Raw genomic sequence first — 17,875 nt, 5'->3', positions numbered from 1 at the left:
GCGTCCCGGCACGATCGTTCCGAGGGGGGCGGGAGTGCGGCCCCTTTGAGAACGGCGCCGCCATGATCTGCCTGGTGCTGGGCCTCTTCGCCGGCCTCTTCCAGAGCGGTACGGGCCGGGCCGGACCCCGCTCCCCCTCTGCCCCCCGGGCCGGGCCCCCGCTGCCCCCAGGCCGGGCCCCCGTTCCCTCTCTGTCCCCCGACCTCCCCCTGTGCCCCCACGGCTGAGGGGCCCGGGTTGGCCTCCCTCCACACACACCTCCCCACCTCACTCCTCTGCCTTCTCCTTGCAGCCTTCAGCGGGGCCAGCGAGCGCACCTTCGTGGCCATCAAACCGGACGGGGTCCAGCGGCACCTGGTCGGGGAGATCATCCGGCGGTTCGAGAGGAAGGGCCTGCAGCTGGTGGGGCTGAAGCTCCTGCAGGTGAGCGGGGCGGAGGGGAGGGGGGTCCCCTGGTACCGAGGGGCACAGGCTGGAGCGAGGCCCCGGCTCTGCTGGTGCACGCCGGGGGGGATTCCTGCCCGCCTCCCGGCTTGTACAGCCTGCTGTCGTCATTCGGGCTGCAAATCCTTCCAGCTCGCAGAGGTGTGGGCACCCAGGTGCCTAAACTGCTTCTGGAGGGGCGATTCCTGCTGCGGGGAACGTGGCAGCGCTTCGCTGCGTCCATGCTCCAGGGCTCTCCTACATGGCTGTTGTAAACTCGCTGGTGTTGCTCCTCACACCTAGAAACTTCTCCCCTCCGTGGAGGCCTCTATAAAGACATGCTCCTGGAGCCCTCTGGGGCTGAAGCGCTGCCCTTCTGCTTGGGCAACAAAGCCCAGAGAAGTTAATAGCCCGTTTTCCAGAGCTGCCAGCCTGCGCCCATCAGCCCTGGAGTTGGAGAGGTTGGTCCTCTCTCCATGATGCTCAGGCCTCAGCAAAGTAAAGCTGTTTCACTCCTGGAAGCGAGTATCTGCGTGGGAGCTTAATTGTAACAGGCACTCTCCAGCTTTAACTCCATCTCTCAGGTGTAGACCTTGCTCAAATCGCACCCCCCTGCTCGCAGCAGACTAAGCTTTGTGCTCTTTGTGCTCAGGCCTCGGAGGACCTGCTGAAAGAGCACTACATCGCCCTTCGTGACCGTCCCTTCTACAGCCGGCTGGTGAAATACATGAGCTCTGGGCCTGTGGTGGCCATGGTGAGTGCTGGTCAGGTTCTCCTGAACCCAGGAACAGAAAGTAAGTGCAAAGTATAAGAGGCATTGGCTTGTGGTGCTTTAGAGGGCCTGTACTGAACTGCAGGGATGTTTTGTGTGGTAAATCAATCACAGACAATTCTGCTTATTTTCCAAAATCAACTTTTGAAGACTATTTACAGAGAGACCCTTTCCTGTCTCTCACCCGGGTGGATCAGGTGGGGAATTTAGAGGACAATAGGACCTCATGGGGGAGTTGTGGAAGCTGATTCTTGTTTTGCTGTCATGTAGGTCTGGCAGGGCCTGGATGTGGTCAAGACAGTGCGCACAATGATTGGGGAGACTGACCCAGCCGAATCCAGGCCTGGCACCATCCGAGGAGACTTCTGCGTTGAAGTCAGCAAGTGAGAGCTTTGGCTTTTTGTTCCCTCGAGTATTTCTCTGCATCCTGTCCAGGCATTCCTGGGCAAGGCCTGCCGGACCCACAGGAGTCTACGTCTGCAGAGCAGAGCTTCTCCCTTCTGTGCTCAGATCAGAACTGCCTCCCTCTGACAGCTTGCAGAGCAGCCCCGGCAGGAGGTGCTGACCTCTGCCTCCTAGAGCTGGCTTTGCCAGAAGGGAAGAGCCTGGCTTCGTGTCTTTCCTACCTCCTGAGGCCTTCTCTGTTGAAAGCAGGTGGGGTTTGCTTGTCTTTTGCTCTGGGGAATCAGGACTGTCAGGCTGTGAAGAGGAAGAGAGCCCTCTCAGCCCTTTCCTGGGGGAGCAGGGCACCTGGAGAGCTGCTGTAGCTCCACCATGCATCTGAGTCTGTAACAAAAGCCAAGTGGGAGCTATACACGCGCTGGGGCTCTTCACCGGTGAAGATCCACCAGCTGTGACCTCAGGTAGCTGCAGCTTGGCTTGTGGTAGACGCAGCTTTTATCAAACCCTCCTGGATTAGGTTTCTGTTCCGTGGTGTCTGATACCAACCTGCTTCAATGGACCTACTTTGACAGAAGGAAGGGGGGACTCTGGAGGCAAAACTTGAATTATTAACATAAAACCAAGGCAAGCCCCAGGTAAACAGCCACTTGTAGCTCTTCTGGTAGCAAACAAATGTTCCTCATCGTAGGAGTGCTGGGAACTGGCAGCTCCTGCATGTCCATGACCTAAGCCATGTTCAGTGTAACCATGAACAGCCCCTGAGCTGGAAGGAGTGAGGCTGTAGGGTGGGAAAGAATATTGTAGGAACTCACTGGCTCAGTCGGTTTAATTGAACTGGTCAAGGTGAAAGTTTCCAAAGTGCAGCTTTCTTCTCCCACCTTTCTCTGCTTAGTGCCAGCTGATCCCGTTCTTCCCTGCAGGAATGTGATCCATGGCAGCGACTCGGTTGAGAGTGCCCGGCAGGAGATCTCCCTCTGGTTCCGCCCGGAGGAGCTGACTTGCTGGGAGGACACGGCTGAACACTGGATCTACGCGTGAGAAGAGCAGCCCGAGGGAAGTACGTCTTCCTGACTGGGCACGGGACGTTTCCGTCCGTTTCATTGCAGCCGCTTTGGCTGACTCTGGATCCTGCTGCGGCGTCGTGTGCTGTGGGGGTTTTTGTTCTGGGGGGGGGTGGAGGGGTCCTGGGAGCTGGTCTCTACGTAACTCTGTGGTTCAGCTCCCTGCAACAGTAGCTGTTTCTTTCTTTTTATCTCTCTGCTATAGTAAGTAGTTGGTATTGTTGCTCTGTTTGCTGCGGCGTCTTAAATCCCAAGTAGCTCAAGGTGATTTATTGAAGTGAAAACTGGGCTCTGTGCCCGTTCCTGCGTGTTCTCAGACCTGCCTGGCACAGGAGAACATGTGCTCCTCGCCACTGGGACGAGCGCTCTGGTCACTACAAGATGATGCGGTTGATATAATTTACCTGCATTTCTGTAAGGTTTTTCACCAAAGGCTTTTAAAGAATTATGCTGCTATGGGATAAGGGGGAAAGTTTCCCCGTGGGGTAAGAGCTTATTCCAAGATAAAGAATGAAGGACAGAACAAAGTGCTCGCTCTGCTTTGCTGGGAGTACTGTGTGCCAGGGCTGGTACAAGTTCACCCGACTTCAAAAGTGATTAGCGAGTCCACAGAAGGACAGTTCACCAAATGCTGTTAAACGCACAGGTTTCTCTGGCTCTGGGTGCTGGCAGCAGGGAAGCGGCGTCTGCGGGTCTGCTCTGGTTCTCTGTGGGTCTCTGGTGCTGGCTGCATGGCCCCTGGCCTGACCCAGCATGGTTGGTCTCGCTCCGTGTCAACTGACACAGCAGCCCTGTGCAGACCACAAGAATCGAAGGGGGAGAGCGAGGTGGGGACGGATTTGTGTAGATTTGGGTCTCGGGAAGGGCCAGGAGGGCTACTTAGTCCTCTGTCGTGCACAGTGCAGGCTGTGGAGTCCTGGCATTGATTGAGCTCTGGGAGGTCCTGAGATCTTCCTTGTCTGAGGTTGGAGCTTCCCTGCTGGGAGGGTTTCTGGAACAGTTGGACACCACCGTGAACCTGCTGTAAGCTCTCCGCCTGGAACATCAAACTCCTCCAAACTGTGTTGTGCCTGAGCTCCCTGCGCAGCCTTGCTAGAGCGTAAGGGCAGGGAGAGCGAGGTTGCACCCTGCTGTGGAACGGGGCATAGTGAAACCCAGGGAACAAGGCCCCCCAGGGCTTTCCTAGTGTAGGACGAGGCGTTTTGCCCTAAAAGCTGGTCTCTCTCTGGATCCCCAGGTTCGTAGCTGCTGGGGCTGAAGGGCAGTTCTTTCTGGGCTGGCCCTGAGGGTGGTGGGGCTGAGCAGTGACACAGGGATGAGTGCCGAGGGGACGGAGGCTCTCCCTCTGGTGACGGGGCTTTCTTCAGCTGCCCCACTGCTGCAGCCAGAGCTCCTCCTGCCTTCAGAACCTTCTCCAGGCGGCTGTTTACAGCTCTAAATACGTGACGGATTGTTTGTCCTCATAAATCATCCAGTTGCTTTTTTAAACAATAAACTCTGCCATACCACCATCTCTGCCACTGGTTGTTTTCCCCAGGGACCAGGAGGGCAGGGGGGTGGCTGACACCTGGGTGGCTTTATGGTGTGCTGAGGGAGACGCGGCCAAGCCCGCCGCGCCGCCGCCCTCTTGTCCCCCGGCGCTGCGCGAGGCCCGCCGCAAGTGTGAGGGCGGCGGAGAAGGGCAGCGGCGATAGGTCCGCCCTCGTCACGTGGGTCCGGGTCGGCGTCCTGTGGCGCAGGGCGCGCGCCTTTGTGACATCGCCCAGCTTCGGCGCGAGGGCAGCGGCCCCTCAGTCAGTCAGTCAGTCAGTCGTCGTCGTTGTCGTCGGCGGCGGTGAGTGCGGGGCGGTCCGGCCCGGCCCGGCCCGGCCCCCGCCCGGCCCGCGCTCCTGCCGCGGCACCGGGACCTCGGTCCCCCCTCAGCCCCGCAGCCCACTCCCCCTCAGCGCGTCCGGCTCGGTCTCTCCTCAGCACCAGGGCCCCGGTCCCCCCTCAGCCCCGCAGCCCACTCCCCCTCAGCGCGTCCGGCTCGGTCTCTCCTCAGCACCAGGGCCCCGGTCCCCCCCCTCAGCCCTGTGACCCGCTCCCCCTCAGCCCCCCCCCGGGTGTGGGGGACTGGGTGGCTCTTCTATAGACAGGGAGAGCCCAGCGTTTCTGCTCAGGGCTGCTGGGCTGTGTCCCAGCAAGTCTGATGGAGTGGTTTGCTTTTCTTGACAGTGGTGCGGGGTGAAGACAGAGACCTGGGGGCGGGCAGAAATGAAAGCGTGGGGGGCTGCCAACGTTGGAGGGAATTCTGGTTCGAGGATTGACTTCTTTCTTTCTCTTTAGTGATTGCAGCGAGCGCTAGTAGCATGAACCTTTGTTATTTCCCACGAAAACTTCAGAATCAAGCCACTTGTTCTACTATCAATGTCCTCGGTTAACCAGCTGGTGAAATCCATACCTGCCGCTGGGGCAGACTGCTAAGGCTTGGCCATAGCCATGACTGAGCCCCACAGGGTTTCGTTCACCACCCTCCACGGTCCACCGAGCAGCAGTTCCTTCAGAAGTTCTTGGGGAGATGATGGAGAGCAGCCCCAGGACTCCAAACCAGCTGCAAAAACTGTTCGAATCGCAGTCACTCTCTTCAAGCCAGATAACAAACATTGTCCAGAATTTTTCTACCCAGATCTTCTGGAGAGTTGTCAAGGGAGCGTAACAGGTGGTTCTTCAGATGACAAGGTAAGTGTTCTGGTGGCCTGAAAGGAACTTGCGTTGTCTCTGAAGATTTCAAAGGCTTTTTTGGTATTGCTGTTTTAAGGCTGTGTTGCAAGGTGGCTGTGTTTTAGCTGTGAGGTGTCGAGAGGTGGAAGGAGGGTGGCGAGGTGTTCTGCAGGCGGGAGAACTGACATCCAGGCAGGGGTTGTCGTTGTCAGGCCACACTGTCACACCCCTTTGCCTTGGCTGGAATTTCACGTCAGAAAGGCGATGTGTTGGTGGCAGAGTGTGGGAGGTAATGCTCGTTTGGTTCTGAACTGCTCGATCTAAAGTGATTTCTGGTACCTGGCTTGCTAGCAGCTGTGAGCTTCTCTTTTCCAAAGAGCCTCAAAAGGAGGGATGCTTCTGCGGTATGTGGCTGTATCTTTTTGGGGACGCTGCTCTCCTGCACGTGACTATTTCCACCTGAGTGCTTGACATCACTGCTTGCGTGGTGGACACGGTGCTTCCAGGTGTTGCCTGACGCTTGTGTTTGCCTGTTGAAAGGCATTTCTGAGGATACAACGGCACGCAGACTTCTGTGACATCTAAACTTTGTATTATGGTTGTTTTTCTATGAAAAGAAAGTTGATTGAATTCCCCTCATTTTTACCGTTGTGCTTAGCAGTCAGTTCATGGTTCATGCTGCTTTCTTTTGGTGTTGTTTTGAGAGTTGGGAGAAGCAGACAGGTACAGAACTAGCCGAGAAAGCACCCAAAGCCTGGAGGCACTCTCAGAATACTGTACTAAAGCTTAAAGTGTCTGAGCTTCTGCCTGGATGTTGTAGTCCTGATGGGTTTAATGCATGAGTTTTTGGTGGCAGTGTGACAGGATCGATACTGAAGTTTTTGTCTCTCTTATTTCTACAGAATAAAGACCCTGCTGATGCCTTTAATGATGGTGAAAAGGAAAGGAAAGAAGCGGAGGCTTTTGCTAGAACGTTTGGAGAAAAACATGTATGTTTTTCTTCTTTTTATTGTGTTATCCCTTGGAATGGGCAATGCTGCACAGCTGTCAACCACTTAAGACTGGTTTGGTTCTGCTGCTGCTAGGAGCAAAAAAGATCCCGTTCTCTTTTCTGTACTGCAGCCAACGTTGTGTCCTGCACCAGGGCCATCCCTGTGGTAACTGGAAAAGAAAGGTGAACTCACTGTCAATCTTTTATTGCTCAGGGTGGCAACAGACATAGGAAGGACCGTATTCAGGACTTGATTGATATGGGGTATGGATACGACGAATCTGACTCCTTCATTGATAATTCTGAAGCGGTGAGTTCTGGGGCAGGGGGTGAGAGTGGTTGAAGGCAGCTGCCTGGAGGGCTGAGCTGGCACCTGGGGAGAACCCGAAGTGGGTGTGAGCCAGGAGCGTGCTGGGGCTGGGGAACGAGAGCTCCTGGGGCAACCGCATGGCGGGCGAATGTCAGCAGGCGAGTCGGCAGCCCCTCAGATGCCCTGCTCTTGAGGGAGCACGAGTGCCACCCCATTTGCCAAGCCGCTCAGCTACAGAATAAGGTAAGAAAGCTCACCGTGCCAAGAGATTGTTCTCTGTTACTTCCAGTACGATGAGCTTGTTCCGGCTTCTCTTACTACGAAGTATGGAGGGTTTTACATCAACTCAGGAACACTGCAATTCCGGCAAGCGTCTGAATCTGAAGATGACTATGTTAAAGAGAAGAAGAAGAACTCTCCCAAGGTGAGGAAGCCGGCTTTCTCGATAATTTCCCCTGCTGGAGCTGGGAGGGTTTGCTGCATGAAGTGTGTCAGTATTCGAAGTAGAGATTTGTGAGTTTGATTCTGACTTGGATTTTACCCCCTGCAGACATGGAAGTCACTGGATGGAGGTGAAAAAGTGAAAAAGAAGAAGAAGAAGAAGAAGGCAGATGATTCTTACGACAAGGAAAAGACGTCCAAGTTTCCGATAGCTAGGTAAGGACGGGGAGGTAACGCTTGCTGCTCGACACCTTGCAGCCCCGAGGGAGGCGGAGGTGGTGGCTGACCCTTTGCTCTCACTCTTTGGCCATGCCAGTGATAACGACCCACTTGAGGCCATGGGCTCATTAACTGACCTGCATCTGTGGCGGCTCTTGGGTGAATCCCCAGAAGGGGGTCCCTTTCCTGATACGGAGAATGGGAGAGATGCTCTTCGGATGGGCTTGGAGCAGGATTTGAAGCAACTGCCATCCCTCCCCGAAGGCATTCCAGCCCCTTTGGAGAACGGCATCCAAGAACTGGCCCAGGTAAGTCGCTTTTTTGAGTGCCTGGATGTCAGGTAGTGTCCAAGTCCTCGGCCTTGGTATCGCCTGAATGTAACAGTCGGTATCGCAGCTCTCATGGTGTCTCCTCTGCCTCACTTGGCAAATTGTGGACGTGATGCAAGAGGTAATTTCCTAAGTCAATTTGAGAAGAATGAAGTTAAGATATGGACTAATGAGGCTGAAGGAGGAATTCCACCTTGATCGTTGTAATGTGCTGTGATGGTCAGGAGAGCATGTGTGAAGTGGCGTGCAGTGTTGTGTGTGTGTGAAATAAGTGGGTGCATCTGGAAAGCATTATGTGTTGTACATCGTGAGAAGGCGTGAAAAGCTGTGTAGATGGGGCCTGAGGATTTGTTAGAACTGTTTCCCATGTCATACGCTGGCAGCTGCCTTCCTTGAGGCATGGGTGCTCTTTGGCATGTCCCGCACTGGAGCTGCATCCCTGGGCATTTGGGTTCTTTACCTCTCTTTAACATCTCAGAGTTGGGGTACCGTTTAGGGCGTGGAACCTATTACTTTGTAGGAGGGTGATCCCCTGTCTTTTCAGCAGTAGCTCGTCGTGCAGGTGGAGTGCTGTGGGACTGCCCCATCTTCTGCAGAATGTTGTGAGGCGCTTTGGGACGCGCTGCTCTGGAGAAGCGGGAGAGCACTGGGTGCTGGTCAGGGATCCCTCTCCTGGCACGTCAGAGATGTGCGCTTTCAGGCTCGCTGTGGGGCTTCTGTGGTGTGAGGGCTGTCGCCATCAGCCTGTCGCCAAGTGCTGAGATGTCTTGTTTCTGCGACCAGTGTTGTTTGTAAGCTTGGCATTTAAGTCATAAAGCGTGTACTTAGCCCTCTGCGGTGGTGTGTGTTCTGCCGTGTTTTCCTAATGCCGAAGCGATGCGGCTGAAAGGGGAAGGACAGGAGCACTTGTCATCCCTTCACCTTCATTGATGGGACCGTCTCTCGTGTAAAAGCTGGGTGTGCTGTGAATTGTTGGAGATGGTGTGTACCAGAACCGTGGTGATGGCTGTATGGGGTTTGTGTTACAGCGTGCAGTGGGGAGGAAGCTTTTCTGCAGTTGTTGGGAGAGGGCCCAAAGTGTCTCTGGGGCTACAGGTTCATTTTTGTGATAAGAAGACGCTTTGATTCTGACTTCGGTATTACCATTTGCAGAAGCGGAAGTTGGAGGATGGAGGTGAAAAACTGAAAAAGAAGAAGAAGGAAGATGATTCTAACAACAAGGAAAAGAAATCCAAGAAGTCCAAGTTTTGGACACCTGGGTAAGGACGGGGAGGGAACGTTTGCTGCTCGACACCATGCTCCAGGGTTACAGATGGTATTTGTTATGCTGCAGTAGTACCCGTTGCAGTGGGGGTGGCTTGAGCGCGTGCTGCATAAACCCCAAGAGGTAAACCCCACGTTGCTTCCAAAGGGGGAGGTAAAAAGGCGGCTGAGGGGAGGAGCAGAGAGGGGCAGAGCTGGCTGAAATGTTGGTGTTTTGTGGAGCTGTGTAGAGGCACTGACGTTGGGAAGAGGTATTGAAGAGGCTGAAGAGAAGGCTAACGACTCCTGGGACAAGTCTGGGGGAGGAAAGGCGGGCAGGAAGGGCATGAACTCGGCGCTGTACGAGTGTCGGGCAGGCAGGGTGGAAGAGGGTAGAAGGCCATGGGTGGCCTGGCTGTGAAATTTCTTGTACTCCTGCCCAAAGTAATTCTTGTGTGAGCGCTCAGCCTGTTTTTATAGCTTCTCTCCTTTTGGTCTGTAAACCCGAGTGGTTATTCTTCTTGTTGTGGGTCTGCTTGTGCTCTTGGTCTGTCCTTGCTTTGGTGTGCCTGGCGGGTCTGTTTCCAGGTCAGTATCTGTTGCGTGTGTCTCTTTTGCTATGGTTTCCTTCCAGTTTTTTCCTTCTTCCTGTATCTGTCCTTCTGGATTTCCTTTTTCCTGCTTGGGTAACACCAACACCAAAGCACGCCTGAGCTGGTTCCATGCATGCAGGATTCCTTCTTAGTGATCAAGGAAAAGGCATTTGCTCTCCTGGTTGTAATAGGCAAAAAGCAGCCGGGTGCTGCCACGCGAACTCTGTCTTGCTTCAGTTCCTCTGCACTCGCTGTTTGTGTGTTTCCCAGTCTCCCTTGCTGGAATAATGCAGGTAGCTAAATGAGAGTGTAGGTTGGTGGAGGCGGTTTAAGTTCCGTCGTCTCTCTGCAGTGAGGAAGGACAGCCGTCTGTTCTCCCAGCTGAACGAGCAGCGGGACACTGAGACCTTAATAGGCCGTAGGCTATTTTACCTGGTTTAACTGGTTAAGGGGGGCTGAGAGTTTCCAGGGGACTGGTGCAGGTGGCTGAAGTGAACTGGGGTGAAGGTATCCCCCTCTCTTGCCCTTCATCTTGCATTCGCTTCAGTTCCCTTTCCTTATTTTACTTTGTTCACAGCTTTACGGCGTTAAATGCAAGTAAGGAGAAGAAGAAGAAGAAATACTCTGGAGCTCTTAGTGTGAAGGAGATGCTGAAGAAGTTTCAGAAGGAGAAGGATGCTCAGAAGAAAAAAGATGAAGAGCAGAAAGTGGAGAGTCTGTCAGTGACAGAACCTGCATCCCCGAGGGAGGCGGAGGCGGTCGCTGAGCCTTTGCTCTCGCTCTTTGGCCATGCCAGTGACAACGACCCACTTCAGGCAGTGACAGCCATGGGCTCTTTAACTGACCTGGAACAGGGGCGTCTGCTGGGTGAATCCCCAGAAGCGGGTCCCTTTCCTGATGTGGACGAACTGAGCGATGCTTTTGGGAGGATGAGCTTGGAGGAGGATTTGAAGCAACCACTATCCCTCCCCGAAGGCATTCCAGCCCCTTTGGAGAACAGCATCCAAGAACTGGCTCAGGTAAGTCGCTTTTTTGAGTGCCCGGATGTCAGGTAGTGTCCAAGTCCTCGGCCTTGGTATCGCCTGAATGTAACAGTCGGTATCGCACCTGTGTGGACGTGATGCAAGAGGTAATTTCCAAAGTCAATTTGAGAAGAATGAAGTTAAGATATGGACTAATGAGGCTGAAGGAGGAATTCCACCTTGATCGTTGTAATGTGCTGTGATGGTCAGGAGAGCATCTGTGAAGTGGCGTGCAGTGTTGTGTGTGTGAAATAAGTGGGTGCATCTGGAAAGCATTACATGTTGTACAACATGAGAAGGCGTGAAAAGCCATGTAGATGGGGCCTGAGGATTTGTTAGAACTGTTTCCCATGTCATACGCTGGCAGCTGCCTTCCTTGAGGCATGGGTGCTATTTGGCATGTCCCGCACTGGAGTTGCATCCCTGGGCATTTGGGTTCTTTACCTCTCTTTAACATCTCAGAGTTGGGGTACCGTTTAGGGCGTGGAACCTATTACTTTGTAGGAGGGTGATCCCTCATCTTTTCAGCAGTAGCTCGTCGTGCAGGTGGAGTGCTGTGGTACTGCCCCATCTTCTGCAGAATGTTGTGATGCGCTTTGGGACGCGCTGCTCTGGAGAAGCGGGAGAGCACTGGGTGCTGGTCAGGGATCCCTCTCCTGGCACGTCAGAGACGCGCGCTTTCAGGCTCGCTGTGGGGCTTCTGTGGTGTGAGGGCTGTCGCCGTCAGCCTGTCGCCAAGTGCTGAGATGTCTTGTTTCTGCGACCAGTGTTGTTTGTAAGCTTGGCACTTAAGTCGTAAAGCGTGTACTTAGCCCTCTGCGGTGGTGTGTGTTCTGCCGTGTTTTCCTAATGCCGAAGCAATGCGGCTGAAAGGGGAAGGACAGGAGCACTTGTCATCCCTTCACCTTCATTGATGGGACCGTCTCTCGTGTAAAAGCTGGGTGTGCTGTGAATTGTTGGAGATGGTGTGTGCCAGAACTGTGGTGACGGCTGTGTGGGTTTGGGTTACTGTGTGCAGTGGGGAAGGAGCTGTTCTGCAGGTGTTGGGAGAAGGCCCAAAGTGTCTCTGGGGCTGCAGGTGAAATTCCGCAAACAGGAGATGCTTTGATTCTGACTTGGATTTTACCCTCTCCAGACATGGAAGTTAATGGATGGAGGTGAAGAACAGAAAAAGAAGAAGAAGAAGAAGAATAAGAAGAAGAAGGAGGAAGATGATTCTAACACCAAGGAAAACAAGTCCAAGTTTCCAATAGCTGGGTAAGGACGGGGAGGTTACGCTTGCTGCTCGACACCGTGCTTCAGGGTTACAGGTGGCATTTGTTACGCTGCAGTAGTACCCGTTGTAGTGGGGGTGGCTTGAGCGCGTGCTGCATAAACCCCAAGAGGTAAACCCCGCGTTGCTTCCAAAGGGGAGGTAAAAAGGCGGCTGAGGCTGAGGGGAGGAGCAGAGCTCCACAGCAAGAGTGTCAGAGCAAAAAGGGGCAGAGCTGGCTGAAATGTTGGTGTTTTGTGGAGCTGTGTAGAGGCACTGACGTTGGGAAGAGGTATTGGAGAGGCTGAAGAGAAGGCTAACGACTCCTGGGACAAGTCTGGGGGAGGAAAGGCGGGCAGGAAGGGCATGAACTCGGCACTGTATGAGTGTCGGGCAGGCAGGGAGGAAGAGGGTAGAAGGCCATGGGTGGCCTGGCTGTGCACTCGCTTGTACTCCTGCCCAAAGTAATTCTTGTGTGAGCGCTCAGCCTGTTTTTATAGCTGTCCTTGCTTTGGTGTGCCTGGCGGGTCTGTTTCCAGGTCAGTATCTGTTGCGTGTGTCTCTTTTGCTATGGTTTCCTTCCAGTTTTTTCCTTCTTCCTGTATCTGTCCTTCTGGATTTCCTTTTTCCTGCTTGGGTAACACCAACACCAAAGCACGCCTGAGCTGGTTCCATGCATGCAGGATTCCTTCTTAGTGATCAAGGAAAAGGCATTTGCTCTCCTGGTTGTAATAGGCAAAAAGCAGCCAGGTGCTGCCACGCGAACTCTGTCTTGCTTCAGTTCCTCTGCACTCGCTGTTTGTGTGTTTCCCAGTCTCCCTTGCTGGAATAATGCAGGCAGCTAAATGAGAGCGTAGGTCGGTGGAGGCGGTTTAAGCTCCGTCATCTCTCTGCAGTGAGGAAGGACAGCCGTCTGTTCTCCCAGCTGAACGAGCAGCGGGACACTGAGACCTTAAGAGGCCATAGGCTATTTTACCTGGTTTAACTGGTTAAGGGGGGCTGAGAGTTTCCAGGGGACTGGTGCATGTGGCTGAAGTGAACTGGGGTGAAGGTATCCCCCTCTCTTGCCCTTCATCTTGCATTCGCTTCAGTTCCCTTCTCTGTTCACAGATCTGTGGTGTTATATGCAACTAAGGAGGAGGAGAGGAAGGAGAAATACTGTGGAGCTCTTAAGGTGAAGGAGATGCTGCAGAATTCTCAGGAGGAGAAGGATGCTCAGAAGAAAATGGATGAAGACCAAAAATTGGAGAGTCTGTGTGTGGCAGAACCTGCAGCCCTGAGGGAGGCAGAGGCGGTGGCTGATCCTTTGCCCTCGGTCTTTGGCCATGCCAGTGATAACGACCCACTTGAGGCCATGGGCTCGTTAACTGACCTGCATCTGTGGCGGCTCTTGGGTGATTCCCCAGAAGGGGGTCCCTTTCCTGATACAGCGAATGGGAGAGATGCTCCTGGGATGGGCTTGGAGCAGGATTTGAAGCAACTGCCATCCCTCCCCGAAGGCATTCCAGCCCCTTTGGAGAAACGCATCAAAAAACTGGCTCAGGTAAGTCACATTTTTGAGTGCCTGGATGTCAGGTAGTGTCCAAGTCCTTGGCCTTGGTATCGCCTGAATGTAACAGTCGGTATCAGAGCTCTCATGGTGTCTCCTCTGCCTCTCTTGGCAAATTGTGGACGTGATGCAAGAGGTAATTTCCTAAGTCAATTTGAGAAGAATGAAGTTAAGATATGGACTAATGAGGCTGAAGGAGGAATTCCACCTTGATCGTTGTAATGTGCTGTGATGGTCAGGAGAGCATCTGTGAAGTGGCGTGCAGTGTTGTGTGCGTGAAATAAGTGGGCGCATCTGTAAAATATTACGTGTTGTACATTGTGAGAAGGCGTGAAAAGCCGTGTAGATGGGGCCTGAGGATTTCTCAGAACTGTTTCCCATGTCATACGCTGGCAGATGCCTTCCTTGAGGCATGGGTGCTATTTGGCATGTCCCGCACTGGTGCTGTATCCCTGGGCATTTGGGTTCTTTACCTCTCTTTAATATCTCAGAGTTGGGGTACCGTTTAGGGCGTGGAACCTATTACTTTGTAGGAGGGTGATCCCTCATCTTTTCAGCGGTAGCTCGTCGTGCAGGTGGAGTGCTGTAGGACTGCCCCATCTTCTGCAGAATGTTGTGAGGCGCTTTGGGATGTGCTGCTCTGGAGAAGCGGGAGAGCACTAGGTGCTGGTCTGGGATCCCTCTCCTGGCACGTCAGAGACGCGTGCTTTCAGGCTCGCTGTGGGGCTTCTGTGGTGTGAGGGCTGTCGCCAAGTGCTGAGATGTCTTGTTTCTGTGACCAGTGTTGTTTGTAAGCTTGGCATTTAAGTCGTAAAGCATGTACTTAGCCCTCTGCGGTGGTGTGTGTTCTGCCGTGTTTTCCTAATGCCAAAGCGATGCGGCTGAAAGGGGAAGGACAGGAGCACTTGTCATCCCTTCACCTTCATTGATGGGACCGTCTCTCGTGTAAAAGCTGGGTGTGCTGTGAATTGTTGGAGATGGTGTGTGCCAGAACTGTGGTGACGGCTGTGTGGGGTTTGGGTTACTGTGTGCAGTGGGGAAGGAGCTGTTCTGCAGGTGTTGGGAGAAGGCCCAAAGTGTCTCTGGGGCTGCAGGTGAAATTCCGCAAACAGGAGATGCTTTGATTCTGACTTGGATTTTACCCTCTCCAGACATGGAAGTTAATGGATGGAGGTGAAGAACAGAAAAAGAAGAAGAAGAAGAAGAATAAGAAGAAGAAGGAGGAAGATGATTCTAACACCAAGGAAAACAAGTCCAAGTTTCCAATAGCTGGGTAAGGACGGGGAGGTTACGCTTGCTGCTCGACACCGTGCTTCAGGGTTACAGGTGGCATTTGTTACGCTGCAGTAGTACCCGTTGCAGTGGGGGTGGCTTGAGCGCGTGCTGCATAAACCCCAAGAGGTAAACCCCGCGTTGCTTCCAAAGGGGAGGTAAAAAGGCGGCTGAGGCTGAGGGGAGGAGCAGAGCTCCACAGCAAGAGTGTCAGAGCAAAAAGGGGCAGAGCTGGCTGAAATGTTGGTGTTTTGTGGAGCTGTGTAGAGGCACTGACGTTGGGAAGAGGTATTGGAGAGGCTGAAGAGAAGGCTAACGACTCCTGGGACAAGTCTGGGGGAGGAAAGGCGGGCAGGAAGGGCATGAACTCGGCACTGTATGAGTGTCGGGCAGGCAGGGAGGAAGAGGGTAGAAGGCCATGGGTGGCCTGGCTGTGCACTCGCTTGTACTCCTGCCCAAAGTAATTCTTGTGTGAGCGCTCAGCCTGTTTTTATAGCTGTCCTTGCTTTGGTGTGCCTGGCGGGTCTGTTTCCAGGTCAGTATCTGTTGCGTGTGTCTCTTTTGCTATGGTTTCCTTCCAGTTTTTTCCTTCTTCCTGTATCTGTCCTTCTGGATTTCCTTTTTCCTGCTTGGGTAACACCAACACCAAAGCACGCCTGAGCTGGTTCCATGCATGCAGGATTCCTTCTTAGTGATCAAGGAAAAGGCATTTGCTCTCCTGGTTGTAATAGGCAAAAAGCAGCCAGGTGCTGCCACGCGAACTCTGTCTTGCTTCAGTTCCTCTGCACTCGCTGTTTGTGTGTTTCCCAGTCTCCCTTGCTGGAATAATGCAGGTAGCTAAATGAGAGCGTAGGTCGGTGGAGGCGGTTTAAGCTCCGTCATCTCTCTGCAGTGAGGAAGGACAGCCGTCTGTTCTCCCAGCTGAACGAGCAGCGGGACACTGAGACCTTAAGAGGCCATAGGCTATTTTACCTGGTTTAACTGGTTAAGGGGGGCTGAGAGTTTCCAGGGGACTGGTGCATGTGGCTGAAGTGAACTGGGGTGAAGGTATCCCCCTCTCTTGCCCTTCATCTTGCATTCGCTTCAGTTCCCTTCTCTGTTCACAGATCTGTGGTGTTATATGCAACTAAGGAGGAGGAGAGGAAGGAGAAATACTGTGGAGCTCTTAAGGTGAAGGAGATGCTGCAGAATTCTCAGGAGGAGAAGGATGCTCAGAAGAAAATGGATGAAGACCAAAAATTGGAGAGTCTGTGTGTGGCAGAACCTGCAGCCCTGAGGGAGGCAGAGGCGGTGGCTGATCCTTTGCCCTCGGTCTTTGGCCATGCCAGTGATAACGACCCACTTGAGGCCATGGGCTCGTTAACTGACCTGCATCTGTGGCGGCTCTTGGGTGATTCCCCAGAAGGGGGTCCCTTTCCTGATACAGCGAATGGGAGAGATGCTCCTGGGATGGGCTTGGAGCAGGATTTGAAGCAACTGCCATCCCTCCCCGAAGGCATTCCAGCCCCTTTGGAGAAACGCATCAAAAAACTGGCTCAGGTAAGTCACATTTTTGAGTGCCTGGATGTCAGGTAGTGTCCAAGTCCTTGGCCTTGGTATCGCCTGAATGTAACAGTCGGTATCAGAGCTCTCATGGTGTCTCCTCTGCCTCTCTTGGCAAATTGTGGACGTGATGCAAGAGGTAATTTCCTAAGTCAATTTGAGAAGAATGAAGTTAAGATATGGACTAATGAGGCTGAAGGAGGAATTCCACCTTGATCGTTGTAATGTGCTGTGATGGTCAGGAGAGCATCTGTGAAGTGGCGTGCAGTGTTGTGTGCGTGAAATAAGTGGGCGCATCTGTAAAATATTACGTGTTGTACATTGTGAGAAGGCGTGAAAAGCCGTGTAGATGGGGCCTGAGGATTTCTCAGAACTGTTTCCCATGTCATACGCTGGCAGATGCCTTCCTTGAGGCATGGGTGCTATTTGGCATGTCCCGCACTGGTGCTGTATCCCTGGGCATTTGGGTTCTTTACCTCTCTTTAATATCTCAGAGTTGGGGTACCGTTTAGGGCGTGGAACCTATTACTTTGTAGGAGGGTGATCCCTCATCTTTTCAGCGGTAGCTCGTCGTGCAGGTGGAGTGCTGTAGGACTGCCCCATCTTCTGCAGAATGTTGTGAGGCGCTTTGGGACGCGCTGCTCTGGAGAAGCGGGAGAGCACTGGGTGCTGGTCAGGGATCCCTCTCCTGGCACGTCAGAGACGTGTGCTTTCAGGCTCGCTGTGGGGCTTCTGTGGTGTGAGGGCTGTCGCCAAGTGCTGAGATGTCTTGTTTCTGTGACCAGTGTTGTTTGTAAGCTTGGCATTTAAGTCGTAAAGCGTGTACTTAGCCCTCTGCGGTGGTGTGTGTTCTGCCGTGTTTTCCTAATGCCGAAGCGATGCGGCTGAAAGGGGAAGGAGCAGGAGCACTTGTCATCCCTTCACCTTCATTGATGGGACCGTCTCTCGTGTAAAAGCTGGGTGTGCTGTGAATTGTTGGAGATGGTGTGTGCCAGAACTGTGGTGACGGCTGTGTGGGGTTTGGGTTACTGTGTGCAGTGGGGAAGGAGCTGTTCTGCAGTTTTTGGGAGAGGGCCCAAAGTGTCTCTGGGGCTGCAGGTTCAATTCTGCGATCAGGAGACGCTTTGATTCTGACTTTGGTTTTACCATTTGCAGAAACGGAAGTTGGAGGATGGAGGTGAAAAACTGAAGAAGAAGAAGAAAGATGATTCTAACAAGAAGAAAAAGAAGTCCAAGTTTCCGATAGCTGGGTAAGGACGGGGAGGTAACGTTTGCTGCTCGACACCGTGCTTCAGGGTTACAGGTGGCATTTGTGACGCTGCAGTAGTACCCGTTGCAGTGGGGGTGGCTTGAGCGTGTGCTGCATAAACCCCAAGAGGTAAACCCCGCGTTGCTTCCAAAGGGGGAGGTAAAAAGGCGGCTGAGGCTGAGGGGAGGAGCAGAGCTCCACAGCAAGAGTGTCAGAGCAAAAAGGGGCAGAGCTGGCTGAAATGTTGGTGTTTTGTGGAGCTGTGTAGAGGCACTGACGTTGGGAAGAGGTATTGGAGAGGCTGAAGAGAAGGCTAACGACTCCTGGGACAAGTCTGGGGGAGGAAAGGCGGGCAGGAAGGGCATGAACTCGGCGCTGTATGAGTGTCGGGCAGGCAGGGAGGAAGAGGGTAGAAGGCCATGGGTGGCCTGGCTGTGCACTCGCTTGTACTCCTGCCCAAAGTAATTCTTGTGTGAGCGCTCAGCCTGTTTTTATAGCTTCTC

The 17,875-nt window shown here is 53.4% G+C and overlaps 3 protein-coding genes across 3 annotated transcripts; all 3 read left to right on the top strand.

The window, feature by feature from the left end:
- The first annotated feature begins 44 nt into the window (after nt 1–44).
- LOC309677558 (nucleoside diphosphate kinase 3-like) lies at nt 45–2,732 on the top strand. The gene is made up of 5 exons (XM_082490379.1): nt 45–108; nt 293–423; nt 1,076–1,177; nt 1,466–1,578; nt 2,518–2,732. The coding sequence occupies exons 1-5, from the start codon at nt 63–65 to the stop codon at nt 2,633–2,635; spliced, it is 510 nt and encodes a 169-aa protein (XP_082346505.1). The 5' UTR covers nt 45–62; the 3' UTR covers nt 2,636–2,732.
- A 2,407-nt stretch (nt 2,733–5,139) lies between these two features.
- On the top strand, nt 5,140–7,323 carry LOC309677812 (ubinuclein-1-like; the record flags this gene model as incomplete). The annotated part of the gene is made up of 5 exons (XM_082490709.1): nt 5,140–5,379; nt 6,264–6,350; nt 6,567–6,662; nt 6,952–7,086; nt 7,213–7,323. 5 exons carry the CDS (start codon nt 5,140–5,142, stop codon nt 7,321–7,323), a joined length of 669 nt encoding a protein of 222 aa, XP_082346835.1.
- A 213-nt stretch (nt 7,324–7,536) lies between these two features.
- Nucleotides 7,537–11,769, top strand: LOC309677811 (ubinuclein-1-like; the record flags this gene model as incomplete). The annotated part of the gene is made up of 4 exons (XM_082490708.1): nt 7,537–7,630; nt 8,804–8,910; nt 10,064–10,505; nt 11,644–11,769. Exons 1-4 carry the CDS (start codon nt 7,541–7,543, stop codon nt 11,767–11,769), a joined length of 765 nt encoding a protein of 254 aa, XP_082346834.1. The 5' UTR covers nt 7,537–7,540.
- Nucleotides 11,770–17,875: the final 6,106 nt, after the last annotated feature.

This window comes from Vanellus vanellus (genome assembly GCF_965231255.1).
Source record: "Vanellus vanellus genome assembly, chromosome: 14".
Lineage (NCBI taxonomy): Eukaryota > Metazoa > Chordata > Aves > Charadriiformes > Charadriidae > Vanellus > Vanellus vanellus.
This window is presented reverse-complemented; position numbering and strand designations above follow the sequence as displayed.